At 40.8% G+C, this 24,003-nt stretch overlaps 1 protein-coding gene across 6 annotated transcripts in view; it reads right to left on the reverse strand.

Moving 5' to 3' along the window:
* The window catches only part of bin1a (bridging integrator 1a), a 151,320-nt gene that overhangs the window by 78,599 nt on the left and 48,718 nt on the right, over window positions 1-24,003 (reverse strand). For 5 of the 6 annotated variants that reach the window (XM_073025545.1, XM_073025536.1, XM_073025527.1 and 2 more), the window contains exons 3-10: window positions 23,422-23,476; window positions 22,794-22,888; window positions 21,273-21,368; window positions 17,064-17,171; window positions 14,586-14,678; window positions 9,924-10,009; window positions 5,799-5,874; window positions 4,828-4,910 (exon numbers count right to left, since the gene is read on the reverse strand). In XM_073025545.1, coding sequence (XP_072881646.1) covers window positions 4,828-4,910; window positions 5,799-5,874; window positions 9,924-10,009; window positions 14,586-14,678; window positions 17,064-17,171; window positions 21,273-21,368; window positions 22,794-22,888; window positions 23,422-23,476 — 692 coding nt within the window. The remainder of the gene's footprint in view (window positions 1-4,827; window positions 4,911-5,798; window positions 5,875-9,923; window positions 10,010-14,585; window positions 14,679-17,063; window positions 17,172-21,272; window positions 21,369-22,793; window positions 22,889-23,421; window positions 23,477-24,003) is intronic. The other variant, XM_073025509.1, reaches the window with a different exon arrangement.

Consider the following 24,003-nt stretch of genomic DNA (forward strand, 5'->3'; position numbering starts at 1 on the left):
TAGTAGCTGCAGCACTTTGGCTGCTTTCAGGGATAAGTGCTAGGAGGGGGGGGGGGGGGGGGGAGAATGAAGGTAAAGATAGGTTTGGTGGTAGGATCGCTTTGGAGATGGCAGTAGTTGCAGAGGATGAGGTGTTCTAAACTTCTTAACTCTCTCTTCACCTGCCTATTAACTCTCCCGGTGCTCCTCCTCCTTCCCTTTCTCTATGATCCATTCTCAGATTCTTCTCTCTCCTGCTCTTAACTTTTCCTTCCCACCTGGTTTCAGCTATCCTCCTTCCCCTCCCCCACCTTTTTTATTCTGCCGTCCTCCTCCTTCCTTGCCAGTCCTGAAGAAGGGTCTCAGTCTGAAATGTCGATTGTTTATTCATTTCCATAGATGCTTCCTGACATGTTGAATTCCTCCAGCGTTTTGTGACACCAGAAGTCAGGCAATGCTGACAAACCAACAGTCTCCTCAGCTTAAAAGGAACACATGTAGATAGCTATAAATAACACTGGATGACAGGAAGAGATTAAAAACCATTTGGCTGCCAATGGCTTCAAGTCACCAATTCCAGAACATACTATCCCACACACTGCTGTTATCTTTAAATGGCAGTTTGAAGTAATGATCAACAAACGGATGCATTTCTGAAATTGCCAAGTGTTCAAAGGGATTACGCATTACTCAGTGCATTCTATTTGTTGCAGTCAATCCAGGTAAAAAAACAAGCAGGGGTGGCAAGTTATTCCTACTGAACAACAGTTTATTTGGAGTCCATAAAGCAATTGGTTATTTACTGAAAAATTGTTTGGGAATATTAAAAATGCACCCCAAATACATTTATTTATCAGAGATATAGCACAGTAGCAGGTCCCTCTGGCCCAATGAGCAAACACTAAATTACACCATATGCTACTGGCCCATCTGTATGTCATTGGAATGTGGGAGGAAACCGGAGCACCTGGAGGAAATCCATAAGGGCAAAGGGAGAGCGTACAAACTCCTTACAGACAGTAGCAGAAATTGAAACCGAACTACTGGCGCTGTAATAGAACTGGGCTATTCATTAAGTCATCATTTCACCCCAATTAAGTCCTCTCCCAGGAAGGAACACAAGTGCGGTAGAGGATTTGATCAGCTGTGGTACACTGCCTTACAACCAGTCTAGTTCAGGGTCTCGGCCCGAAACATCGACAGCGCTTCTCCCTATAGATGCTGCCTGGCCTGCTATGTTCCACCAGCATTTTGTGTGTGTTGCTTTATAATATAAATGCTGTTTACATTGCAAATATATGCACATTTTATTTGATGCTACTTCTAACATTTTTATACAATTCTTTGTAATGGAATGTTTTGTGTATCATGTCACACCAACATGCTCCAAATTCCTAATATATGTATCTTCGGGAACTAATAAAGTGGTCACTGATTTTGTGATTTTCTGCTGCTGTAGTTCAATGTGTTGTAAGTTCAGAAACACTCAGTACTGTAGCCCACGGTTATGTGAGTTACTCTAGCCATCCTATCAGCTTAAGCCAGTCTGGCCATTCTCCTCTGACCTCTCTCACTATTCACAAGACATTTTCACTCGCAGAACTTCACTGGATGTATTTTGGTGGGTTTTCTTTTTGCACCATTCTCCAGAAACTTGGCATTTGTGTGAAAATCCCAAGCAATCAGCAGTTTCTGAGATATTCAAACCTCTCTGACACCAACATAGTCAAAGTCACTTAGATCACATTTCTTCCCCATTCTGATGTTTGATCTGAGCGACTGACCATGTTGCTTCCACATGATTGGCTAATTAGAAATTTGCATTAACAAGCAGTTGTAAAGATGTACCTAATACAGTGGCCACTGAGTATACAGGTATATGGTGAACAGCATTGATTTTAGAAAAATTGGAACACAAAATGCTGACAGAACTCAGCAGGCCAGACAGCATCTACGGGAGTGACGACGTTTCGGGCTGAAATCCTTCATCAGGAGTGAAGTAACATGGTATGGTCGAGGGGGGATAAGAAGTGGAGGGAGGGATGAAGTAGAGAGCTGGGAAGTGATAGGCTGAAGGGAAATGGGCTAGGGGGAAGGTGGAGAATTATGGAAAATAAAAGAGAAAGAAAGGTAGGGCTGGAGGGAGATTATAGTGAGGGGGGAAAGAGAGAGAGAACCAGACTAAAATTATAGATACGGATGGGGTAAGGGGGGGGTGCAGGGGTATCAATGGAGGTCTGTGAGTTGAATGTTCATGCCGGCAGGTAGGAGGCTACCTAGGCGGGAGATAAGGTATTGCTCCATCAACCTGTATGTGGCCTCATCTTGATGGTAGAGGAGGCCATGGACAGACATATCGGAGTGGGAGTGGTCTGTGGAATTGAAGTGTGTGGCCACAGCAGAGAGATCCCGCCACTGCTGGAGGACTGAGCGCCGGTGTTCGGTGAAACGGTCTCCCAGTCTGCGGCGGGTCTCCCCAATGTATAAATGGCCACATTGGGAGCACCGGATACAGTATATCACCCCAGTTGACTCGCAGGTGAAGTGGTGCCTCACCTGAAAGGACTGTCTGGGACCTAGGATAGTGGTGAGGGAAGAAGTGTGGGGGCAGGTGTAGCACTTCTTCTGTTTGCAGGGATAAGTGCCTGCAGGGAGGTCGGTGGGGAGGGACTGGGGGGGGGGGGGGGATGAATGGACAAGGGAGTTGCATAGGGAGCGATCCCTGCGGAAAGCCGAGAGTGGGGGGGGGCAGGGGAAGAGGTGTCTGGTGGTGGGATCCCATAGGTGGTGGCGGAAGTTACGGAGAAATATACGTTGAATCTGTAGGCTGATAGGGTGATAGGTGAGGACCAGGGGTACACTATCCCTGGTGGGCTGGCGGGTGGATGGGGTGAGGGCAGAGGTGCGTGAAATACCGCAGACACGATGGAGGGCAGAGTTGATAGTGGACGAAGGGAAGCCCCTTTCTTTAAAAAAGACATCTTTGTCCTAGAATGAAAGGTCTCATCCTGAGAGCAGATGCGGCGGAGGAATTGAGAGAAAGGGATAGCATTTTTGCAGGAGACAGGGTGGGAGGAGGAATAGTCTAGGTAGCTGTGAGAGTCTGTGGAATTGAAGTGTGTGGTCACAGGGAGATCCTGCCACTGCTGGAGGACTGAGCGCTGGTGTTAGGTGAAATGGTCTCCTACCTCCTGAGCCTCCTACCTGCCGGCATGAACATTCAACTCACAGACCTCCGTTGATACCCCTGACCCCCCACCCCATCCCTATCTATAATTTTACTCTCTTTCTCTTTCTCTCTTTACCCCCCTCACTATAATCTCCCCCCAGCCCTACCTTTCTTTCATTTCCCATAATTCTCCACCTTCCCCTAGCCCATTTCCCTCCAGCCTATCACTTCTCAGCTCTCTACTTCATCCCTCCCGCCACTTCTTATCCCCCCTCGACCATCCCATGTTACTTCACTCCTGATGAAGGGTTTCGGCCCGAAACTTCGTCACTACCTCCTCCCATAGATGCCGTCTGGCCTGCTGAGCTCTGACAGCATTTTGTGTTTTTACTTATTTCCAGCATCTGCAGATTCACTCATGTTGCCTTAGAAAAATTGGCTCTGCTCACTGGCCTTTTATGGTGCATTGGGTTACAAGGTCCTGACATTCTGTTCAGAACCTTCCAGTTTCCCCACTTTCAGGAATCTTTATTATCCTCTCCTAGTGACACCTATCATTCAAAGACCAGGTCATTCCATTATAACAAACTGAGAACATACTTTAAATTTATCAGTTAAAAGTAACCTGCATTCAGCACTACAGATTTAATATCTCAGGGCCATACCTAAAGCATTTAGTCAGCAAACAGGTCATCAGAAAACACTGCAAAATTCTGCTCTCAAATTCCCATTTAGGAAGGAGGTGGGTATTGGGAATTGTATAGTTACTTCAATTGCTACAGGGATGAAGAACAATGAGCACATTCATCCTTACTGAAGTACCATTTCCTTAGCATGACTGTTCACAAATCTCATCACAATCTGAACTGGCAGAGCTCAAAGACAATGCTCTCTCAACATTTCCTTTTCTTCCCATGTTAACGAAACCACAAACAGGGCAACATGGCCAACAGCCAGGCCAGTCCACTCTATTTCCTTTCAGCTGTTTATGTAGCTTCCTCTTTAACACAAATAAATCTCCACGATAACTAAAGGCAAAGCTCTGCAGACAGGCCACGCATTATTTTTGGCTTGTTTGTAGATTGTCCAGAGCACTTTCATCCACAGTGATGAAGTGTTTTGAGAGGCTGGTGATGAAACACATCAATCCCTGTTGGAAAAGTGACTTGGATCCACTTCAATTTGCCTAGCAGTACAAAAGGTCCACAACAGATGCCATCTCATTGGCTCTTCACTCAACCCTGGAACACCTGGACAGCAAAGATGCATACATCAGGATGCTCTTCACTGAGCACACTCAGACTACCTATACCACGAAAGTCCCACTCAATGATATAATTTTATCACAAGCCTGGAAATAGTCAAGTAGTAATTGTGACACTCAAAGACCATCTAATTCCCCATACCTGTCAGGGAAAGAAATCCAATTACCCAAGTTAAGTGACTTTTGAAACAATGAACAAACCCATGAAACATTACCTCATTACTTCCTTTTTCTTGTTAGTTAATTTTTTAAATTACTATCTTATTATATAGTATTTTTGTGTTGTACTGTACTGCTGCTGAACAACAAACTTCACAATGTGTCATTGATATTAAACCTGACTGATAACTGTGTGAGCTCTTTTTAGGGTCACCACAATGCCAGAAACGTTCACATTTACTTTTATTAAACCAACCTGGGTGTACCCTTGACAGGTAAAGCTTTATTTACGTGTTGCTGCTCAAGCTGATTCAAGGTGTTGGTGAGATTTTGGTTTAGCTGCAAAGGAATAGAAAGGGAACAATCAGCTGAGTAAATAGGAGAGAACATCTTTTAACTGATGCATGTAGTTAGATAGGTCTCTAATACATCTAATAGTTATCGATGAATCTGAGAACACTAGAACCAATTCTACCACTGCAACCTGGCCAGATGCAACACTATGTAATGCACTTACAGCAGACTAAAATCAATAAAGGAATACAAAAGTTACAGGATTAGATAATGGAGCAATACATCAAACAGCAGTATGCACCCATTACACAACACGGTTATGAGATTTACTCTGGGATATGTGCACCAGAACAGCCCAATGTGCACAGAACAGTGAAAATTTTTGAACACTGATCACATCACTTGCTGACCATTCACTTTCTGTAAAATAGGTATCCACATCGAAAGTGCAATTTTAAGAATAAGTTTTTAAAATCTGACATGAAATGAGTTCATGAATAGATGGCCCAATCTGATGTGCTCATTATCATAACTTGTACCAACTGCAAAAAATTCCTTCGCAAATACATTTAAAAACACTCAGGTGGAAAACTTAACCAATTCTTTTGATTTCCAATTTTGCCTGCTGAAATGATTGATCAACTTCTGTAAGCTGTGCCTGGATTAACCACTGAAAATTTAAAATCACATTGATATAGGATCTGAAAGGATCATTGAGTCACTTTCTTAAAGTGACATTAATGGCATGGACATTTAGTCTTTCAGAATTTAAACAGTAGTCTTTCTGTCAACTGTAGATACCAGGTGCATGGCCAGAGATTGAAATTCATATGCTAGTTTTGCACACTGATTTTTGTAATAAGGCTTCCACCACCTTACTCTCATTGGGAAATTTGGATACTTTGCTTAGCAAGCCAAATAATCACCTCATACCTTGCCCATTTCTTTATGAAATGTCTCTTCCAGACCAGCTATGCTTTGGAATGTGTTCACATAAAAACCAACACGACTGCAAGAGAAAACAAAACTTTGTTAATCAAAAAGGCAAATTGAATATTTGAAGTCAACACATCAACATTGTTATATCAAGCCACGACCTAAACTGTGTAAATTAATTACAAAGTTAACCAAAAACAGGCATGAAAGCTTTTTCTAGTAAAGCAGTCAGCACCTTCTAGATAACTTCTACAGTATGGCCTGAAAATTAGCTCTTGTAGAACTACGTTGTGGAATTATTATTTGTTACGGATTCAGCAACAATAAATATATGAGTGAGGCAGGGGTTTTTATAACAAATAAAACATTTATTAAACACTGAAAAACAAACCCGCAAAAGTAAACAAACCACTAACATAACCGGAAATCAGCTGCTGTGCGGCAGCTTAAACAGTTCTTAAAGCAATGTTGCAAAAACAGTTCTTCAAAGTAGTACTGCAAAAGTTCAAAATGCTTACAGTCCATTAAAGGAGAGACTTTTTAGACGATTTAAATTCTCTTTCACGTCGTGTTGCTGCGGTTCCCAGTCGAACTATACTTTTCCCGGAGAATTTACGAAGGTGAAAATGAAACGGCTTAAAGGCACTGACCTTTCCTTTACAAAACTGTACCCAACCCTTTCTGCTATTCACAGGGGTTACCACAGAGACAGCCAACGAATTCCTTTCGAATGAGCATCAAACAAGGTCGAACCTGTTTCACCGTCGAAATCGTCTTTCCTCGATCTTCCCGAACTCCAATCTTCACTCTCCACTGATTTTTAACTGGCAGTATTATAAAGAAACTGCCGGCAATGACCTTTTAAACTTTAGGCATTAAATAAAACTCCACCTTTCAACCAAACTGCGTCATAATATTGGCACACGCAGTGGCATGGAGTCAAAATGGCAAATCAAGCCACGAATTGCCCCTCCTCACAGGGAGGGGTCCTCCTTTTATATCCTGTAAAAAAAAACTGTCACATGACCTCTACTGGCGGGAAAATGACATCACTCCACCATCACAAGACCACTACCTTAAGTCCAGTATAGCTTCAACACCACTGTCACATGACAAGTACAAGATACCCACGGGTATGTAACATAATCAAGCCCAATTTGTTTAACAGATCTTTTGCTCGCTTAAAAATTACATCTGCCACATCTTGAAATAACTTATGGTGGCATTCCTCAGCTCTCCAGGACAGTTTTGAGGTCAGCATTCACAGTGACAGAGTGACATTTCTCACAGGTACAGAGACTTCAAGACTAATATAAATATTCCACAAAGTAAATAATTTATGAAAATAGTCCAAAGGACAGCTCTTATATGATCCCAATGCATTCCAAGTACAGTAATGTTGTACAGTACAGTAAGAATTAAATTGATTTCTGTATTACTGTCTCTGTCCTGTTCAACCAACCTCTGAAATCAGGGACAGAACTTAACATGCAAATATCTCAGTTTAATTGCAGCTGAAGAGGACAGAGACCAGCCTCTCCTCACTTTTAGTTTGCAGGAGAAAGTTCTTTAAAGATCATTGGAAGGGAAGAATGCCTATAGCTCACTAATTGAGCAAATCCAGATTTCGATAGAACAGCACTGCAGCAGTGAGCTTCCACAGAGAGGCACTGTGCATATTGTTACTTCTGGAATACTTGCTTGAAAATAAAATTCCTCTTCATTATGCAAAATGTCAAACTGGCCAGCTTTAAAAAGGAAAACAAATGAACAGTGGCAAAATCCAAGATTTGGGTTCAAGCCATCATTAAGCAATCTTCATGCATCTCGGAAAAGTAACCGAGACAAAAACCAAAATATTTAAATTTCTTCCAGTACAAATTTATGATTAGAGATAAATCAAGCTACCAACTCTCAAAGGGAAAGGAAGTGACAGGAGTGACTGGCGAAGTAGTAAATGACCCGGAGACTAGAAGAGTTCTGGACACTATTGACAAGGTAGTGAATTTTACTATAACAGTACAAATGCAAAGTCACTACTTTATCACCGCAATAAGATTACGCAGAGCACAGGCCCAGAATACATTCACCTTACAGAATTGTCATAATAAAAATCATGCTGTGCACCATCAAGACAAAAGTACCTAAAATTTACTATGAAACACCACTGGGAAACCTTCAAGTTTTTGAATGGCAGAAGACGTCTCCAGATATGCATTTAAGAGAAAAGAATTAAGGTAGAGAAGTGATGTGCACAGATACCAGCTGCTTGGTACAAATTGGTTGATTGAAGTTGTGTCAAGTTCTACTAAATGTCTTACAAAAATGCAAATTAAACATAACTCAGATGCTTTACTGTCAGTTTGCACCAGCACCATACATCCAGATGAATGGGATTTTACCAGAACCAGCTAATTAATTTGGAGAACAGCAATTAGGGATTTGGAATAATCAATACTAACAGCTTCTGGAGGATGAAATTAGGAGGTTCAGAAAATGCTTTCCTGAAGGGAGATACTGATAGGTCAATTGATTAAGGTAAAATAAAGCAGATGAGGAGCAAAAAAAAAGACATTAGGAGTGTCATGGGTCTGTAATTTACTGTGTGAATAAACAGAATGCATGAAAACATACAGGCACCCAGCAAGACAACTCAAGTTCTATGACCTAGCATTGAAATAACTTGAACACGTTTTCATTGGTCCAACGTGGAACGTAATACGTACTTTATGTTAGGGAACATTTGGGAGTTATGTGAATATAGCAGATATTAATTCAAATAAGAACCAAGCTTCAGTTCTTATTTTAAATGTAAACAAGTTCCAGGTGTTTGCAATTAGCCTTCAAGTTTGTGTAAATTTCAAGCACCTAAATGGGGAGCGAGGTTTGATCCATCCAAGTGTCATGCCGATTTGGGAAGGTGATTACAGGCCGGAACTGACCCAGAGTGCATTGCTGCAATGGGGCCTGGGTCCCAGTGCTGGGACGATTTAAATTCCAGGCCAGATGGACTGGACTGAAAAGGCAGGGTGTCAGGACCAGAGGTAAAGGTTGAGCCAGTTCTGCTCTGCAATGTTTCACTACGCTCTCCTCAGCACTGAGGCTGTGAGCCTGCTCTGGCTGCTATGCTCTTCGTGTCTGCGAACTTCATGGCAATTTGTACTGCTATACAATAAACTGACAGCAAGGCAATGGACTTACTCCGGCTGTTCCAGGTTTCAGGTCTAAGGACTCAATTTGGATCAGATACTGTTGCTTGCTTTTATAGCTTGCATGATTTGTGTTTTTTCTCTTTCTCACTGCATTAGGTGTTTTTTTTTTAATGGGTTCTTTTGGGTTTCTTACTTTGGGACTGCCTGTAAGCAGACAAATCTCAAGGTTGTATTATTTATACATACTTTTATAATAAATATACTTGGATCCTATGAAGCAGTAAAAGCACAGGCTGCTCTACAGACCAAGAACCAAACGTTAAAACAATGGGTTTCTGTTAATTAGCTTGCAGCAAACCAGGCAATGTGCCAAGTTATTTCCACCATTGCAACTTGAATGCAAGCTGTCTGATCAAATGGATGCTGTTATTTAGCAGGTCAAACATGGTCACAGGTATGGGCAATCAATAGTATGTGTACTTAGAAAGCCCTCACAACATTAATTTTTTGAGTGTGTGGCTCTGTCATCAGAAGGTTTTAGAATGCTTGGGTCAATTAGTTTCTTCCAAAGGCATTTGGACCTTCAGAGGTGTCTTATCAATTGCAATGTGCATCCAGTGTGCATCTCAAAGGAACCATTAGTCAAAGTATTGAAGTAAACAATGTCATGGTAATTATTCAAATTGTATTGAATCACCTACTGTAACCCTCATCTTAAGGGTATAAAAAATGAGATGCAACTGCAGGTGAGTGAGCCTCATAGCTTACAGCTGTGAATAAAGATTTCTTCTATATCACCAGCTTCAGTGACTTTCCAGTGACAATGTCATCAGCACAAAGAGCAAGTCTACATTGTATAATGTCTAGCTCACATCCTTCTTCCATAACTTCCGCAGTGTACCTCTAGTCCCATCTTCTAGCTTCTTCCCATACAACATGAAGCCCACTTACTGACAGTCTCAACACCCACCTGTTCCATAGTGATGGTAATTCTTCCTGCAAATCGATATTAATTTCCTCAAATACTTTCTGGGCTTTTAAAAATTCTTCTTCTGCCTTTAACACAAAAGAATAGCTCGCATTAATAATTGAAGTATTGAAAAGTCAAAGCATGGTTAATTGAAGACTTGTTCAATTGTTTGATCAAGCTCTGTATCGAGAGATTTATACCTCCAAGTTTTCACAAACCAAGTACAATCATTCAAATCTCCATCCTGCTAATGAGCTCACAGGAGAAAGACAAGGGAGAACGATGGTACTGCAAGACCATGAACTTGAGGCTGAGTGGTCCATTTTATGATCCCACCTCCACAGATCTATACACTAGATGCATGCTTTGTTCACTTCCTCCAACAAAAACCTTTCACTTGCCCAACCCTCATAAGGTAATGGCGGGGAATGCTGTGGGCAGGTACAGCAGTACAATGAGGGAGGATTGCTGCAGAGTCATGGAGACAATATGCGAGACCAAATAGCCAAGTCACTTGTTAAAGTATAGGCAGAAAAACTGAGCAGACATCCCATAGAATATCATTACGTTGGGGATCTTGCTATGCAGAACAGTTCACTTTGAAGTTGAGAGCAGCTGGATTAGGCAGTTCTGTTGGGGCAGAGAAGAATGGTGGTAGTAAATGCTGGCTCAAGTGTAGCCAATCGCCAACACAGGCAACCTGCTACTGTTACAGCATCCTCATGGGAACCTATAGAGGATTCACAAACTGTCTGTAAATGCAGGCTCTTTAGTCAGCAATAGGCTCTGGACAAGCCTGGTCTTAAGTACTTGGCTTAAGGATGAGACCAAATTAAATGCAGAAAAGCTGAACTACATAGCAGAAATGACTGATGTGGGCAGAGAAGGAAATGTTTAGATAAACAGTTGTTTTGTCCCACACTGGGCTATACCATTGTTAGTAGAGTCTTACTGCATGGAAGCAGAGCTTTAGACCCAATTGATCCATGCCATCCAAGATGTCCATCTAAGCTGGTCTCATTTACCATGTTTATCCCATATCCTTCAAAACCTTTACAACCCACATACCTGCCTCAACTACTTCCCCGGTAGACCTGCTCATACACTAAGTGAAGTTGTCCCTCAAGCTCTATTTAATCTTTGTCTGACATTAAACTTAGTCTTGGAGAACAGAGCTCAAAAGGCTATGTGTGTGCATTTACCCCAAACCCTTAACTTTACACAACTATAAGCTCATCCTCATTTTCTGATGCTCCAGTGAATAAAGTCCAATCTGCTTCACCTCCATAACTCAGCTAAAGACTCAACACCCTCAAACCTTCTCTGCAATGTTCTAGCTTAAATAGCCACTTCCCAATAGTGGGTGACTAATATTCCGAATACAGCTTCGCCACTACCTTCTACAACGGCAACAAATCCCAACGTCAATACCCAGTGCTTGATTGGCCGGTGTGCCAAAAGCCACCTTCACCACAATCTGTGATGCCACTTTCATTGAACACCACGAGTCAGTTCCTAGCCCCGTCCTTACTCTCAGACTTAGTATAGACAGACTCATCAACCCAAGTCAGCACTGACCAAGTGAATCCTTATTAGGCATCCAGATCTGGATCTGCACCGAGTACCTCAATTACCTTCTAATAATGAATGCCACATTCTAACCAGACAAGCACTTCTTCCAGTTTTTCTTGCTTTGTGACAATGCTCGTTACAAATTTAAAAGCTCCAACCATCTGCTTATGTTTCCTAATTGTGTTTTTTTTTGAAACCCAATGCTCACTTCCAGCAGCACTGAATGGAAAACCCTCAAGTTTACATGGCCCACAATAACACTTGCCCATTCCACATCCTTCCCACAAAAATCAACATCCTGGCTGGCGGCACCAATTAAACTAGTCGCGCACTCCATGGCCAATGCAGTTATCAATATGGGCTGGTTCGCAGCCTGATGACTGAGATTTAGGTCACAGGACAAAAACCAAAACTAACCAAGGGACCATCTAACAGTTCAGGCTGGCTATATTTAAATGCTTTGGTTACCGAATTAAAAACATTACAGGTAGTCACACTTAATTCTTTTTCAAATGGTAGATAGTGGTCAAAACCCAAATGCATAAGATGCAGAATTAACTTGTGCAGCGCAATGTCAAAACACTAAGCCAGTTGCACATTTCTGCCCCACACACGATCAACTTTACAGAGCCAAGATGGACAATGGAATTACTCAGCAGAGATGGGAAAATTTCAGGCTCATAATCCAAAATACTAGCTTCCAGTTCTCTTCAGAAACCCCATCGAACACCTCCAGCATGGCTTGGGTTTCAGGTCGCCACTCTCTCAATTTAACTGTCTTCTTCAGTTGCCTACTTAGTTAATTGCACCAAGTTACTGCAAATAACCAAAGATTGCAAACCAGTACTTTAAGTGCTATAATATCAGCACTGCTACACTTACTTGATAGAATAAAGATGGGGACCAACATTTTACAATTGCTTTCAGACTTAACTGATGTCAAGTAGATTATCCGTTCAGCATTTTTTTGCAGAATGCCATACAACTCTAAAGTTCAAACTGACCAAGGGTTAATTTTTCCTTTCTACTTCCCAAACCTTGCTTACAGAGCAAACCTGCCTAGTTCACCACTTCACAATACAATACAAATCTGGTTATACAGCCAACACCAAATTTCTATAATACACTTCAAGCAACAACCTCTCATTCTATAGATTAATACAAAGCGTTGCCTATTACTCTTAAATTGCTACTTCCATTTCCTTATTCCAAATTTGGAAAATCATTTTGGTTGCTATACACATTTACTGCGATCATCAAGTATGAATGAATGGGGTGAGCGCATGCAATAATTACCACTTCCTTATTGACATAGCTATTTCCACAAGAGGAGAAGACTAGCCTGATGCTAGCCCAGGGTCATTTAACATAGCAGTATTCTACTGCAAGATTAATGTACAGAAGGTGATGTCAACTACAGAAATGTGCTGCATAGAAATATGCGTCTTTCAGCCCAACTCTGCATGCCAGCCATATCTACCCAAGTTAATTTACCTGCATTAGGCTTGATCCTATGCCTTCCCTATTCAAGTACTTTCTCAACTTTAGAAAGGCATTTGAACATGCATCTGCCTCTTACCACATTCGACAGCTGGTTCCAGGGAACTACCAATCTCTGCAGAAAAGCTTACCCATCCGCTATTAAATTTTACTCCTTTTAGACTCCTTTGCCAATGTTAAAAAGATTCTGACCATAACTTATGAACTTACAAGATCACTCCTATACTAGAATGGGAAAAAAGCCAGCCTATCCATTCTCTGTAACTCCATTCCAGGCAACATCCTAGTGAATTTATTTATTATTTTTTTAAAAAATAAAGTATTTTCTTCCTACATCCTTCAGGTAGTGTGGTGACCAGAACATTGTACAATAATCCAAGTACCGTCAAACCAATGTTTTGTACAGCTGTAACACAACTCAGAATCTTTATACTTATGCCTCAACCTTAGACAAGAATTACCAAATTCCTTCTCACTCCCCTATGCACTCGTGTCACCACTTTACGGGAATTATGGATATACATCCCAAGGTCTCGCACATCAATACTGCAAAGCTTCTTACCATTTACTCCAACAGTTCTCCCTTCAAAATTTTCCAGAACAATACATCATACAGAAAATTCCGTGACAACAGCCGCAAATCAGCAATTAATCTGATCATCCCCCTACAGCCTGGAAATGCTGGCTCGAAGGGGATTTTTCCTGCCTGATGCTACATATTGGTCTTAAGCCAATAATAATACAAGAGCAGAATTAGGCCGTTCTGCCCATGTCTGTTCCAACATTTTATCACTGCTTATTTATTTTCCTTTTCAAACTCACTGCCATCTCCCCACAATCTTTGATACCATTACTAATCAAAAAACTTATCACCACTTTCAACACAGCCAATGACTTGGTCTCCACAGTTACCTGTGGCAATGAATTCCACAGATTCACCATCTCTGGATATTTGCATTGGTTGCTCAACCCTAGTGGAAAAATAAACTGCAGCCTCTAACTTGACCTCAAACATGGATCCACCCATAGAGTGCCAAAGGTTATGAGAGAGCTGCCTTGATCTGGGACCACACCATGCCTCATGCAGAGCCTCAGTTTGTAGGAGAGCTGCCCTCACCCACTCCCTAATCAACACAATTGGGAAAGATCCAGTACTAGCAATGCACCAAGTGCCAGACTCACCTTGGGGAAAAATAGAACATCACGACACAGAACAGGCCCTTTGACCTACAAAACTGTGCCGATCTTTTAATCTATCCCTTCCCTCCTACACAACCCTCCATTTTTCTTTCTCCCACATGGTTATTGAAGAGTTTCTTATACGTTCCTAATGCACTCTTCCACCACAACCGTTTAAAAAATACCAAAGGCAATGACCCTATGCCACCTCTAAACAATGAATCATGTACCACAGAAAAGCATAGGAAATTAAAAATATCCCACCACTGACTACCAACAGGACAAAATACTTCTGCCAACACAAGTTGGTTCAAGAGATTTGAGCTTCAAGCACATAACAAGTACACGAATAGTTAAGCAAGCGACAAACATTTCACATCAAGTACGTCACAGTTGGAACAGTGCGGTCACCTGGTTTCGGAGTAGATTTGACTGGGCGACGATATGTGCCACCAGTTTTCCCTGACACCACTGAGGCGCAGCTTTCTCGAGCAATGATACAGGCTAGGACGAGGGAACAATAAAAGCACACAGAAAGATTAAAGCAAGGGTTGGTGAGTTGGGGATGAAGGGCAGGTTAGAGATCAGGAGCAAAATAGAACATCTGTTAGTCACCAGCACAGCTAAAAAGGCAGAAAAGCAGTTAGAGCAAGATACCAATTATCAAAAACATGGCATGAGTGCACCCAAACAAGACATACTGAGAATCTAAAGATGGTCAACAATGCACAACTGATTGTTGTAGCAGTCGCGATGCGATCACTTCAATCAAGTATGATGTTTTCCGAAGGGGCTGTCCATTGGTGGGACCTCGGGTGGCTGTTCAGTCCAATCCAGCATCCGCATAACTGGGATGTTAGGATGGATTCCCTTTATGGGGAACACCTTTGCATGATTTTAACATGGGAAGGCTGATCTCTCGAACAGATCATGGAATGCAAGACATCCGGAACCCTTTGCTGCTTCAGCCTTCCTCCACACCCTGTCATTGTGACGTGTCATCATTTTCCACCAGCTCCAGCAATGAGGTTTTGTCCGGGATCTCCTCCTTGACCTTGCCACCGTGGGTGACCCTACCATGAGCTAAGCACCAGATGGCTACATTCCAGAGAGCACTGCTCTCAGGATCTCACAAGCCTCTCTACCATCACAGTGATGACCCCCAGAGAAGACCACTGAAATCTAATCAACAAATTCACTAATGGTTTGTGGAAATAGGTCTAATACATGATTGGATTTTACAAATTTGTGTCCAGTAGTTGCATGAATTTTAACAGTGGTAAAAGTCAAGCAATGTTGTTGAAATAAAAAACAGGATCTTCGTTCGTAAACAGGCAAGACCACAAAATCACATGACAATTTTATATAGTTTAATTAATTGTTTGCCAAGTTTCAAGCTTGTTATGCTGTCAACAAACGTGGGGCAATGAACTGAGGTGACACTATAGTTTTTAAACAACCCTGTTTAAATCATACAATTAAGTTCCCTACCACTAAAATATATCAAAGTTCAAAACTTAGTTTATATCAGTTTTGGCAAAGATTTTGCAGAGACTTCAAAAAAAATGGTTTACATCATGTGTGCAATACATTTTGGATGTAAAATACTAATAGGAAAAATAGTAAAGTGTTAATGTACAGAGGTGCATTGAAACTCAATTCATAGCTTTTGAAAATCTCAACATAACACAGATCGGGTAACAAAGGTGTCATTCAGAAGGCTTTCCCTCATAGGCAGAGGCATTCAAGTGCAAAAATGGAATATTACAACTGTACAAAAATGGTCAGACCATACATAGAGGATCGTGTATAGTTCTGGTTGCTGCATTACAGGAAGGATGCAATAGAAATTAAATGCAGAGGAGATTCAGCAGGGCAGAGCCCAATGCAATGTTAGCATTTATTTTGTTATGTCCAGAATATAAAAGGATGTAATGCTGAGACATTTATAAGGCATTGGTCAGACCACATTGGAGTATTGTTAGCAGTTTTGGGCCCCAAAGTGGGGGATGTAGGTCCAATTGAGAAGTTTGGATAAAGTACATGGCTGGGAGGAGTGAGGACAGGCTCCAATAAAGGGAGACTAGGACCTGAGGGCACAGCCTCAGAATACAAGGGTCTCCTTTTAGAATAGCCAGAGGGTGGTGAAATTGTGGAGGTCACTTCCACAGATGGCAGTGAAGCCAAGTCATTGAGTATAGCTAAAGTAGAGATTGATACAACTCTAGAATTTTATACTCCTCGATAAAGGTCTCAAATGCCACCAGTATATTTTTCCTTTTTCAGGCAACTTGGCTGATGGGAACTTCTGCTCCCCACAGGTAAAAATAAAACCACCTCTCTACTTTTAACTAAAAAATAACACCCAGTTACTTTTAACTTTTTCCAGGAATCTTGGAAAGTTGAGCTAGAATAAATCATTGCAATTCTATGAGGTTGTCCCCATGTTTCAAACAACACATTACTGTTTTTAAAATATCAGCTCCAAGCTGGTCAACTGCAAAGTAGTAACCACACTGACATACAGCAACTAATTCCACTCCCACAAAACACCAGTAAAATCTGTTAACCACTACTTGCGATTAAGTTGCTGTGTTGTGAAGTTGACCAAGTATCATGCTCCAGTTTCTATCACTGAAATGAATAAATGGTGATAAACTCTTCTGCCAGGGTAACAGGAAACAATGGCAAAGAGGGAAGAATAGTACATAACAGTGAGGCAAAGTCCGAGAGTTTGGTACTGAAAACAAGTTATCAATTTAATACTACCTTTCCAAATTAAAACTTAAATTACTCTAAGATGAAAACTGGAGAGCTGACAAAATAGCTGCCAAAAAACATTTTTTGCTAATCTTTTGTACTGTCTGGTTTTATATACAGTTATATTACCTTGGCTATTTTTCCATCGTCTTTCTTCTTTGCACCTTGGAGAGATTCATAATGATGTCTTGCACTATCATAATCAACAAGTTTCCTCCCACGTTTCGCTATACGAGTCTGCAAGAGAGTGAAGATATTTTACTTGGGAATTTGACAATGCAGGGTCATCTCAATCCCATCTCAAGACTAACTCCCCCCCAAAAAAAATCCTAAACAGTAATAGTGGCTTGCACAAATGCTCCTTATTTGAGGCTCCCTCGAATTTAAGACATATGGATCCATCACAGTGGACAATCAGATGGAACTTCCCAAGCTTCACATTTACTTCTTTCATCAGAAAATTGTTTTGTACTCATAACTGGATAAAGCCACGGGACAGAATAACAATTTACCCCATTCCAAGAATGCTTTAAAAATAAAAATAAAAATGTGATGCTTAACTCATTATTCAACAGTACATCCAAAGCATATTCAATTCCAAGTTCCAAAAGGTTATAGGCAAGTGCCTGGAGAGGGAATTATTAGACAATGGCAAACGGGAGATGTGGAACCATACGACCAAGTCCAGTGCAAGTGAGATGAGAAAAATGGAGTGGGAGGGAATACCACAAGCTAACCTCTAAATTAAGCCTCATCAAAGGCATAGAGCAGAGAAGCATCCACCACCACCCATCCGTACCAAACCTTGTTACTCATCTACACTAATTCCATTTGCCCAGATTGAGTCTGCATCCTTCTACCTTCTCTTTCAGGCATCCAAATCTCAACTTGCTTCTACCACCTCGTCTACCACACCATTCAATTATCAACCACAAAAACTTGCCACAGATTCAAATCAACAGGATGCCTGAAGAACTCAGTATTGTTAGATGCCAGTGAATAATTGACATTGAGAGTGACACAAGCAGCAGAATCATTGACCCCACTTACACATGGTCTTCTCTATCACACTCAGTGTGGCAACATTGCTTTCTCAGTGCCAGATGTCCAAAGTTCCTTCATGTGAGAAACAGAGGGTAGAAGGCCAGAACAAAAAGGTGAATGGAAGGGGTGGCAAAAACTGACCAGTAATAGGGAAGTGAAATGTTCCAGGATCTTTTGATACGACAAGAATGGGAAAGCACATGAGCTTCAATATTAAAAGTGAGTCACATGAGCAAAACCATCAGTACAGAAAACTGGTGTTGTACCCCAATCTACTCTCAACAGTGGTAGCAACACATGGAAAATAAGAGTACAATAACCATGGGGAATTAATCTATACAATTCAAATTAAGTAATGTGATTAATGCAGGGCCTTGTAAAGTGTTCAACCTCCACCCCTTTGTTTACATAAATAGTATTACATCCAGGGATTTTGATCAATTTAACTGAAAGAATAAAGACTATTGGTGAATCACATGCTCCTTTTTCACAGTACAGCCCAAAGAACAGGAACATTTGTAAAGCTAGATAAATGTCACCAGTTCAAAAGTATTTATCCCCTTTGCTCAGTACTCAGTTGAACCACCTCTCGTGGCTATTATAGCCAGTAGTCTTTTTGGATAAGTCTCCACTCATCTTGCATGATGGAGCAAGATTTGCCCATTCCGCCTTGCAAAATTGCTCAAGCTCTGACCAGTTAAATGGGAAGTAGCAGTGCACAGCAATCTTGAGGTCTTAACAGAGGAGATGTTCGATCAGTTTAAGGTCAGGACTCAAACTGGGCCACTCAAGGATATCAATTTTCTTCATTTGAAGCCACTCCATGATTGCTCTGGCAGTGTGCTTTGGGTCAATGTCCTGCTGAAAGACAAACTTCATCCTCAGTTTAAGCTTTCTTGTAGAGGCTAGCAGATTTTTATCTAAGATCGCTGTATTTAGCAGCATTCAGCTTCCCATCAATCCTGACCAGATTTCCATTCACTGCTGCTGAAAAGCATCTCCACCATATTTACAGTAGGGATGATGTTACTTGGCTGATGTGTAGTATTAGATTTACACCACATGTACCACTTAGTTTCGAGACCAAAATGTTCCACTTTAGTCTGATGCCACAAGATCATTTTTCACATCTTTACAATACCTTCTAAGTGATGCTTTGTAGAGTCTTCATGGGCAAAGTATGCTTTTTTTAAAAAAAACTAGGGCTTCTTCCCAAGGCCTTACAGATTATAGGGCCATGAACTTCATCTCCAGTTGCAGCCACTGACTTCAGCAGTTCACTCAGAGTGATTATTGGCATCACAGTAGCCTCTCTAATAAGTGCCACTCTTCCCTGGCAACTCAGTTTAGAGAGGCAGCTTGACCTAGGTAGTATGTCCTTGGTTTTATACTTTTAATCCACTTTTTCATGATAGACTGCACTGAGTTCTGATGTATGTACAGTGCCTTTGTAATGGTCTTATACCCTTTACCAGATTTGCGCTTGTCGTCATTTCCCTGACTTATCTTAAATGTTCTTTTGTCTTTAATTTGGCTTGGTCTGTTGAAAATCTACCATATTATTGGCTATTGGACCATACAGAGAAGGGATATTTGCAGAATACTTATGAAATCATTGAGAACAACTCGTCCTCCAATTTTCTACATCCAAATTGGCTGAATTGGTAATATTGCTAGAGGAAAGTTAGTGTATATTAGAGGGGAAAAATCACCAAAGGGGATGAATACTTCAGCTTCTATTTGAGTTTTTAACTTTTTAGTAAATTATTAACAGCTTTTAGAATTCTTTTCATTTGACATGATGCACAGTGTTTTGTAGATTAACAAAAAAGTCCTACTTCAATATATTTAAAATTTGGAATATACAAAAGTAAAATGTGAAAATAGTTGAGGAAGCTTAATACTATTTCATGGTACAGGCTTCCCCCGCTATTCAAAGGTAGAGCGTTCCTATGAAACCACTTGTAAGCCAAAATGTCGTAAAGCGAAGAAGCAATTAACATCAATTTATGTGGGAAAAATTTTTGAGCATTCCCAGACCCAAAAAATCCTACCAAATCAAACCAAATAACACAAACATACAGTTAAAGCAGGAATGATATGATAAATATACAGCCTATATAAAATAGAAATATTGAATGTACGGTGTAGTTTCACTTATCAAAAATCGGGGAAGACAGCGAGCCAAAATCGATGCGGAGAGAGAAAAAATTGGCACGTACACACATGCGCGCACAACTGCCCATACAAGGCTTCACGGTCATTGTAATCTTTCTCAGGGTAACACGTATAAAGCGAGCCTCTTTTTTTCGTAAAAGCGAAAACAGGTACTAATCAGGTCTTTCGTAACAGCAAGCTGTTGTAAAGTGAACATTCGAAAAACTGGGGCCACCTGTACTGTAAATTCATACACTTGATTTCTGTATCATTACATTAAAAACCCAGCCCGGGGGGTGAGGGGGGCCCAGAGGTGAGCTATATAGAAAACTCAAGAACGCTCAAGCAGTTTATGGATTGATTACAAGCTTGCTCTGAAGGCCAAAGTTTATCTGCCAGGTACCAAAATGGCTTCATGTCAAAGGGGCCAAAATGGACAAGATATTACAAAGACAACTACAAGGAAACTTTGAAAGAAGAGGCATGGTGTGCAAAAAAAATGTGTTCGATATTCACTAACAAAAGTAGTGTTTCTCACAGAATAAAGAAAATGCACTAAGAATAGAAAGAATTACTCCTTTTTCCAAGGTTGAAGAATTAGTAATCACTAATCCTCATTCCACTAACTCTTGCCATCTCTTCTGTTTATGGATCTTATCACCCCAAGAATATTAATCTCAACTATTTCAAGCCACATCTCCTGTGATCAATCACTTGCAATACAAAATCTACCCTCTTTACCAAAAGGCTCACGTCAATGCGACACCCCAATGCCTCTCCTTATGCCGTATTGACCATTCAAAGCATACAATCGCCTTCACTGGGCCTGCATTCCTGACCCTCGTCTGAAATCCCAGGGAACCCCCATTCACCTTTCATAATCAATTTAAGACTTGGCCATTCATGCCCCAATCTACCCTATTCCCAACAAGTCCATCTTCTCTAGTGGCTCAAATACAGCATCTGGGTGGCAAAAGCTTCCCTTGTAACATCAGTTACTTTACAACAATACTAAAGACTTAAGGCACAGAAAAAAAATGTCCATGTATTCATCAAGAACTTGAAGCAAGATATACAAGTCATTTTAAAAGGACAAAACAATTAACAGTTCCAAGTCCAAGGTGGATTAATTCATACTTTTATATCTGGAAACTGGCCTAGATAAGTGTCTAGCGTCAGAAGAGCTTGATCCACCAGCTTTTGATGATAATCAGTCCAGAGAAGGTCGCCACTCTGGAAGAGAAAAATCAATGTTATTTCAGGTGAAGCAAATGATCAAAATTTTAACTGATAATAAACTACAATATAAATCAGGAATAAACTACAAGGGCTATTAAATGCCCAATGATCTATGACAATACTATTTTCCACTCCATTTACTAACCGCTGATCTATGCTTCTGTCTTCAAAATATTTAATGAATAATCCCTGGTGCAGTGGATTCCACAGATTCATGGCCTGTTATTTTAACTCATTATCCAAATTCCAACTGGCTAACCACAGGAAGCATGGAAGCTCTTACCACTAGTTCTGAAGTAACAATGGAAGGCCCCAGCTCATTTTAATGAGCTGTCTTCTAAACAAAAAGCTGATTATTGACTTCTGGGAGGGAGCAGAGGCACATGTTCCCATTTACACCAGTGCTGAGGCTGTAAGGGTTCATTGTCGTGATTACCAGACCAGTTGCCTGTCCTGATCCTAACATAGGCACCAGTCAAGAAAGTCCTACTTCGGTAGGAGACTAAAGCATTTAGTCCCCCTGACCCTCACCATTTTTATCCACACACCAGAAACACTATTTGGCTGCATCATGGCTTAGGTATGGCAACAGCTCTGTCCATGATCGCAAGCCAATACGGAGCTGTGGACACAGTTCAACATACCACAGAAACCAGCATCTCCTCCATGGTCGGTCTACATTTCACTGCTGTGGTAAAGCAGCCAACATAAAAGACCTCACCCATCCTTAACATCATCTTCTCCCTTTCCCTTGAGGGGGAAGATACAAAAGCCTGAAAGGACATACCACGAGGTTCAATGTCACCTTCTGCCTTGCTGTTATTAGACAATCGAATGGTTCACTAGTATGATTAAGTATTGACCTCAGTCTACCATACAACCTTGTAGCTAAATGTCTACCTGCACTTTCTCTGTAACACTATAATGCAGTCTGTATTTATCTGTTGCACTACTATAATCAATCGATCTGTATGAACAATATGCAAGAATTGTTTCCATTATCTCGGTTATGTGACAATAATACACCAATTTAAATTACAAATAGCTGAGGGTTTGTTCCTATCCCACATCCACAGAAGTGGCAATCATCTCAAAATAAAATCCAAGATGCTATGACAAATATGGGGAAACACCCTAAAACTTGTGTAGGAAGCAGTGTAGCTGCCCAGAGAAGCCCAGAATTGTCAAGTCTAGTTTAAAAGGCTTGGACACTTTCAAAATGAGGTATAGATTTAAAAGAGAATGTAGACCATTATTGGAAGATAACCAGACTGGCTTGTCAAGTTCTGATGTATTGTTTCAGGAATGCAGGGCTTACAATATAAAAGGCAAGTTAATCATGGTAAGGTTTAAGTCTGCATTTTGGTGGACTGAACAGGTCTGAAAAATCCCAGCAACACTCAAAGTATAAAGACTAACCTCTGAAATAGAATGCACAACTTCTCTGCCAACCCAGTCCGGCTCGTAAATTTCCTCCAGCAATTCGGACAACTTCTTGGTGGCTTCATGCATAGCTTAAAAAGACAAGGTAACTGATATTAATTTAGCTATATTTCTGCTCTTAATATGAAGGGACAGATCAAAATACATGACATGAAAAATACCCTAAACAACCTCATCAGATGTTGTATGTAGTTCTGTAAAGAAAATGCCATAACTTTTCCCAGTCAAACTGAACTTGGCTTTAAGATCATACCTTAAGGGTACAACCCAAGTAAATGAGTATATTATGATAGCAAGTTCGTGAAGGTTGAGATGTCCATCTGTACAGGAAAATCTACCTGACACCTAATTAAAGCCTATAGGCAATGTCAACATTCAGGTCATAACTTGGTAATGTGACTAAACAGCTACATTAGGATGCTCCAGCTGCGAACAGGAGAATGGCATCCTGACTCAAAGACACTTCCCCACTCGAGACCATAACCTTTGATACCACTCAATGTCTGCCTTTGACCCGTATCTCCCAACAATTTGACCTGCACATCTTTCCCTCATTGAGAAGTGTGCAAATAACACTAAGGATGCAAAGTGCAAGCCCACTAACCTTTTACAGCAGTCAGGTATGCTCGCAGGTCCTTCTGCAGTTTTGTTCCTTCGGTCTAAAGGAAAATAATTTAATATAATTAAAATGTTTTCCAAAGCTGTAATAGTATTTTTAGTGTAATCAATATCAGCAAACAGTTGGCCAAACTTCAGTTCACAGGAATTTTAGATTCGCACCTCCCTCAACTTTCATTCAGAAAATCACACTCAAGTGGTTCTACACAACTTAGAAAGGCAGAAGGACATGAACTTAAACTACATAAGCTCATCACGTACAGTAACAATTGTTAAACACAAGATAAACTGGGCAATAAACTCAGTGCATTCCTCCACTTCTGGCCTCATTTGGAATGTTAATCACCAAAACCTGGACTTCCCATTGAAAACTTTAGATAAGCCTCAGCCCACTTATAAAACTTAAATTACCCTGATCTCACATTGCTCAGTAATTCTATCCAATGGTTTTTTAAGAGAACCAACGGGTGCTGCAAATACTATTCAAACTTTTCAAAATGAGGAACTCAGGAATTTCATTCTTGCTAATTAAAACGGGTTAACACAGGAAATGCCAGGATTCTACTCT

This window comes from Hemitrygon akajei, chromosome 2 (genome assembly GCF_048418815.1).
Source record: "Hemitrygon akajei chromosome 2, sHemAka1.3, whole genome shotgun sequence".
Lineage (NCBI taxonomy): Eukaryota > Metazoa > Chordata > Chondrichthyes > Myliobatiformes > Dasyatidae > Hemitrygon > Hemitrygon akajei.